Consider the following 6,799-nt stretch of genomic DNA (forward strand, 5'->3'; position numbering starts at 1 on the left):
GAGAAAATAATAAGGAATTGTCCAAATGGAGTAGCATTGGCTACTTTGGGCCAATGAAAATTTGATTTATTACTTTTATTGGAAGGCTTTTCATTCTTTAGTTATTTTACTTTAGTTGAAACTAACCAAATTTATTTGTTTTTTAAACTCTTTTTTAGCCAAAATATACCTTGAGACCGACCCTTCTGGAAGAGACAAGAGGACGCCAATTGTCATCATAAAACAGGGTCATGAGCCACCTACTTTCACAGGCTGGTTCCTGGGCTGGGATTCCAGCAGGTGGTAAACTGATTTTTGTAGGAAAAAAACAAATATAATGGGGCAGCTGTCCCAGGGGGGAAGGAGGAGCTTGTTTAACTTTAGAAAATTAACCTCAGCCATATGGCTATTTTTCCGTGCTTAGAATTGGTTTGAAATTTCTTTTAAACTGGAATTTTCTTATGTTAATATTTTTATAACTTTTCTTATGGACCAATATTAGCTCTGCTGGATGCTGACATATCTTTATATATGACTTTTTAAAGGGGAAAAACTATACACAATCTAGGGGAGTTTGTCAGCAACTTTTACAATTCAGGAGCCATTAGCCAAACTCCTACTTTTAATATACCATGGAAGAAAGTTATACCTGCCTTTGAGGTTATTCTTCTTTCTATGTATTGTGTTGAAAAGAATCACCTATTTGCAGTAAGATTTCTGTTAAGATGGTTTTAAAAGTTTGTTATTTTCCTTCTTTAGCAGATGTAACTGTGATAGTATTAACTCCTAAGCATCATTTCCTAAGAGAAACTTTACCTTTTTGGCCTTTTAAGAAGCCTTTGAAAGCACAGCTCTTTCTTGACAAATGATTTATATTCTTAACCCACTTTTATATACATCCATATATTTGACAGTACCTGTTTAACATCACAAAAGATACATACAAAAAAGGCTTCACTAATACTGTCTTTATTATTAAAATATATATCTTTAAAAAGGTGACATGTTGTGACATTTTATTCAAGTGTGATGTGTGAGTTAATTACACGGTCAACTTTAAGATTAAAATACTTTTATATATAAATATGAATTTAATTTTTAAAAACTCATTAAGTAGTTAGAATTAAACTTTTCCATAGCTACAAAGTTAATATCATAGTGTAAATGAAACCCGGGCCTTGTTAAAAGATAAATAGAAGCGTATTAACCATTTTAAGAATATTTTTTTGCGCAAAATCCTTCTTGGATTCAGCAGTGCCAAACCGAGCACTGGGGAGAGATTTTCACGGAGAAAAGGTGGCAAGAAAGCAAGGAAATTACTGCTGATTGGCTACAGCTTGAACCCTAGTTGATTGTGATTGGTTGTCCTTAGGTTTTGATTTCGTAAGCTGTGAGGCATTTACAGGCTTAGATCTTGGTTTGCTTCCGGAAGTGGGAGCTTGCTCTATACAATGGGTCTGAAGCCTAAAAAAGTAGGGAGATACCTCAGGGTTCTCTCCTGTCCTGGGCTACAAAACATTCACCTTAACAGACCGAGCTGTTTAAGCCTGCGCTGTGAAAACATGACTTTCTCAAATCCCAAACGCAAGCACTCGGCGGCAGGTGTGCCATCAACACAAGCCCTGAGGGAAGGACAAAACCCTGGGGCGGTCACAGAAAGTACCAGCAAAAACAGCTGCTGTATCATCAGTCCTGCGTCAGTCAATTGAAGGGCTGTTGGTGGACAGTGGGGATAAAGAGGATCTGTAAAAATTACCTGAAAAAGGTGAGCTAGGGAATTCCTTTTTGCATTTCACACCCAAAAGTGATATGGCTGGAAGAAACGCCTGCAACACGTGTGAAGTCAGCCTGGGGCAGGGGAACCAGGCTACTTCTAAAAAGAACATTTGGTGGATTATAGCGGGGCCGTCGTTCTGTGATATCGTGTAGCCTTAAAACTCCTATTATACGTAAACACATATGGAAATTAGTCTTTTGGATGTGAAATGCACTTTCATACAGCCGAATTAATAAATATAAAAGTCACATGAATTATTTTCTATTCTTCTAGAATGGAGCTATTGCTTACTAATGTTTAATATGAAAGGTTAGATTGCTTTATTGTCTCTGATTTTCCTCAAAGATGTTTGGGATGAAAAACTAACAAATTTAGCTGTCAGCTAGTGCTTTACAGACCTTTCTTAGCTTCAAAAAATATAGCAAACTGGTCTTTGTGTGAAATTTGTGACCGGAAAGAACATTAATGAATCCAGGAAAGTCGAGTACTAGTCAGAAATAAGTATTTCTTATTTACTACTTCTTCTGAAGTAGCATGCTCAAGAATTTCAAATAAGGAATTGGATCATGGCATTAACTTTGAACAGAAGACCAGGAAACAAAGAACCTATGTAAAGTGAACTATTGTTTTGTGTTTGAGCATTGTTTGTTTGTTTTGCAAGATTGTCCTAGAATTGGCTTCAAAATAGTTTCTGTGCTGGACAGATGACTCAGAGAGATTAAATTCTAGTCAAAAGGAAGAAAAGAATGTTCGTATTCATTGCATGTAAGGAAGCGCATCTTGTAGTTTAAAAACTGTATTTTCAAAATGTTTTTTCTTGCTCTATCTTTAGATGTTTTTTCCCATTATGATTTCTCCCTTTTTAGTTTTAGATACATGTTAGATATTTTAAATACATGTTTGATATTGTGACTTCCCTGGTAGCTCAGAGGGTAAAAGCATCTGCCTACAATGCGGGAGACCTGGGTTCGATCCCTGGGCTGGGAAGATACCTGGAGAAGGGATTGGCAGCCCACTCCAGTACTCTTACCTGGAAAATCCCATAGACAGAGGAGCCTGGCAGGCTGCAGTCCATGGGGTCGAAAAGAGTCGGACACAACTGAGTGACTTCACTTACACTTTCACTTTAGATATTTTAAAAGTATGTTATGTATTTTATATATTTTCTAAAACAGTCTCTCCTAAATACCATCCTTATTGTACTACCTAAAATATTAATAATGAAATACTTTAGTGATAAAAGAAAAGGTTGGATCCACATTTTATTGTATATGCCTGGATAAATTCCATATGGTTCAAAAATTTAAATGTGAAAATAATAGACTAAAACATGGAATTCCATTGTAATGGGGAGATAATCTCTCAAGAACTGATAGAATAAGAAAATCAGTAAGGACCTAGAGATTTTGAACAGCTTTCTCAGCCACTTTAACCTAATTGATGTGTAGTGAACACTTCACCAATAAAGTGCTTAGTTGCTTGTTGTGTCCAACTCTTTGTAGCCTGCCAGGCTCCTTTGTCCATGGGGATTCTCCAGGCAAGAACACTGGAGTAGGTGGGCAGGCTTTCCTCCAGGAGATCTTCCCAATCCAGGGATTGAACCCAAGTCTCCTGCATTGCGGGTGGATTCTTTACCATCTGAGCCACCAGGGAAGACCCCACCAATAACGGCAGTACATGTAATTGGTTTTTAAGGGCACTTAAATTCTTTGCCAAGAGAGAAAATATTCTGGACCATACAACAAATTTCAACAGATGTTAAGTATTGAAATCATACAAACTGTGTTCTCTAATTACAATGGAATTAAAATAGAAATAACAGGCAGATAGCTTTCTAATCTGCAAATGTTTAGATAAATGAAAAAATCACAAGGGAAACAAATTATTTTTATCTCAATGAAAATTGAAATACAGCCTATTAAAATGTGTGGGATACAGCTAACTCTGGGTTTAAAAGGAAATTTATAGCACTAAATGCTAATATTAGATCAATAGGCCTCAATGATGTAAGCTTCCACCTTAAACTGAGTGAATTAAATCTAAAGGAAACAGAAGAAAATGATTAATACAGACTATTACAGAAAATGGGGGAAAATATAAATTTATATTTATATATACTAATATCAGGAATAAAAGAGGGGTTATACCACAGAATCTATGGACACTGAAAAGAGAATAAGAACCATAATTTTATGCTTATGAATCTGTCAGTGATGAAATGGGCAAATTCTTTGGAAGACAAACTAAGTTAACTCAGGAAGGAACAGAACTTAATTAGCAACACACTGTTGTTCAGTCGCTGAGTTGTATCCTGCTCTTTGTGACCCCATGGACTATAGTCCGACAGTCTCTGTCCATGGGATTTCCCACACAAGAATACTGGAGTCAGTTGCCATTTTCTTCTTCAGGGATCTTCCCAGATCAGGGATCAAACCTGAGTCTCCTGCATTGCTGTGCAGATTCTTTACACTGAGCCACCAGGGAGCAGTAGCAGCACATACACACTTATTAAAGAAATGGAATTCATAGTTAAATGTCTCTGGCAGAGAAAGGCCTAGGTCTAATTGGGCTTCACTGGTGACTTCTATCAAGCATTTGAAAAAGCAGTTATACCAATTTTGTGCAAACTGTTCCCAACAATAGAAGATCAAAGAACATTTTCTGACCCATTTATTAAAGAAACTGAATTCATAGTTAAAACTTCTCTGGTAGAAAAAGGCCTAGGTCTAATTGGGCTTCACTGGTGACTTATATCAAGCATTTGAAAAAACAATTATACCAATTCTACACAAACTGTTCCCAACAATAGAAGATGAGAGAACATTTTCTGACCCATTTATGAGGCTAATACTACCCTAATATCAAAGCTAAACAAAGAAAGGAATGCTATATGCCAGTATTCCTCCATACATAGATGGAAAAATCTTTAAAATTTGTCAAATTGACTCTACATTGAATGGGTTTTATCCCAGGAACCCGTTTAAAAATTAATCTCCATATTACCAGACTAAAAAGAAAGAAATATGAATATCTGGATAGGTGCAGAAAAGTAGTTGATAAAGTTCAACAATCACTGATAATGAAACTGGGCAATCAGGTATAGAATGGAAGTTCCTTGATGTTAAAAGGGGTATCTATAAAAAAAAAATGTACAGCTAACATCATACGTAGGTTTCCCAGGAGGCTCAGCGCTAGAAAATGTGCCTGCGAATGTAGGAGATGCGGGTTTGATCCCTGGGTTGGGAATATCCTCTGGAGAAGGAAATGGCAGCCCACTCCAGTATTCTTGCCTGGGGAATCCCATAGACAGGAGCCTGATGGGTCTATGGCACTTGGAGTCACAAAGTAGGACACGACTGAGCACCACCAAGCAATATCATATTTAAGAGTGGAAGACCAAGTGTTTTCCCACTAAGATGGTATGAAATACAGAAGTTTGTTTCCATCCCTTCTCTGCTTTTCTGGAGGTCCTAAACAGGCTGCGAAGGCAGGGTTCTCAGTCTTGGCACTATGGACATTTTGATAATTCTTGCACTGGGAGTGCCCCTGGGTGGATGACCGATAGCATCACTGGCTTCTGCTTCACAGATACCAATAACCCCTTCCTCCCCTACCCCTTCTGCCAGTGTACTAATTAAAACTGTCTCCAGACATTATAAATATCCTTGGGGGGAGAGGGAAACCAAATTGCCCCCAGTGGAAAACCACTTCAGCATGGCAAGAGAAAGAGCTAAAAGGCTCACAGACTGGCAAGGAAGACTTGAGTATTGTTGCTGAAAGTGATCTGGGTGTTAATAGTTTCAACAGCTCCCAGGTGAATACAATATGCAGCCAGGATAAATACCTACTAGAGCCTTCTGCGGAGAAGGCAATGGCACCCCACTCCTGTACTCTTGCCTGGAAAATCCCATGGATGGAGGAGCCTGGTAGGCTGCAGTCCATGGGGTCGCTAAGAGTTGGACACGACTGAATGACTTCACTTTCACTTTCATGCATTGGAGAAGGAAATGGCAACCCACTCCAGTGTTCTTGCCTGGAGAATCCCAGGGACGGGGGAGCCTGGTGGGCTGCCATCTATGGCATTGCACAGAGTCGGACAAGACTGAAAGTGACTTAGCAGCAGCAGCAGAGCCTTATGCAAATCACATGCAGTTCTCTCCTGGCTTCGCTATCTGGGGAGACTTCTTAATGTTCATTCAGATGCAAGCAGCAGCAAAAACTGTAGCTGTTTAGCCTTCATGGTATCTGACAACCAGCAAAACATCTCTTTGACTTAAAAACTCTGTTTATGTTCTACTGTTGCCTCAAATCCAGTGTGAGGTGGTAAATAGCCATTGAGGAAAAATCTACACCCCAGCAGCATAAGATTTACTTTCTGTTTACTCTAGAAATACTGATAGCATCAAAGATGAAAATTATCTATTTGTAAACCTTTTCAAACAGTGTTCTGCCTGATTAAAGCAAAAATTAAGGAAAAAAGATACCTTCGGGACTTCCCTGGTGGTATAGCAGATAAAATGCCTGCCAGTGCAGGGGACAGGTTCAATCCCTGGTCCAGGAAGGTTCCACATGTCGTAGACCAACCAAGTCCATATACCACAACTACTGAAGCCTGTGTGCCTAGAGCCTGTCACGAGAAGCCCCTGGTAGCCACAACTGGAGAAACATGCACAGCAGTGAAGATGCAGCACAGCCAATAAGAAATAAATAATTAAAAAAAAAAAAAAAAACCCTTCAGAGATGCGTGCATCTGTGTAGCACAGTAGAGGGCACTCTTGGTTCATTTTAATAAAGATTTTGCTAGATCTTGAAAACACTAAAAAATACAGTCAAAACTTACTTTTATTTTAGATTGGAAATGAAGAGTACTTCTAAGCAGATCGGACACAACTGAGTGATTCTCAAAACAGGTCAGATGTGGCTGTGGAAGTATTTTATACTGTTTTCCAATTTTGAAGTTCAGTGGAGTGCAGTCATATATTGCTTTTATAATATATTTGCTACGTACTAGGCTCTCCTGGCATGTATATCCTGAGGCATGCC

General features: G+C 38.5%; 1 protein-coding gene across 1 annotated transcript in view; it reads left to right on the forward strand.

The window, feature by feature from the left end:
- SCIN (scinderin) overlaps positions 1–981 on the forward strand; it is a 78,345-nt gene extending 77,364 nt beyond the window's left edge. Inside the window, exon 16 of the mRNA XM_019958467.2 lies at positions 159–981. Coding sequence (XP_019814026.2) covers positions 159–286 — 128 coding nt within the window. The 3' untranslated portion in view covers positions 287–981. The remainder of the gene's footprint in view (positions 1–158) is intronic.
- The last annotated feature ends 5,818 nt before the right edge of the window (positions 982–6,799 follow it).

The sequence above is a fragment of the Bos indicus genome, chromosome 4 (assembly GCF_029378745.1).
Source record: "Bos indicus isolate NIAB-ARS_2022 breed Sahiwal x Tharparkar chromosome 4, NIAB-ARS_B.indTharparkar_mat_pri_1.0, whole genome shotgun sequence".
Taxonomy (NCBI): domain Eukaryota; kingdom Metazoa; phylum Chordata; class Mammalia; order Artiodactyla; family Bovidae; genus Bos; species Bos indicus.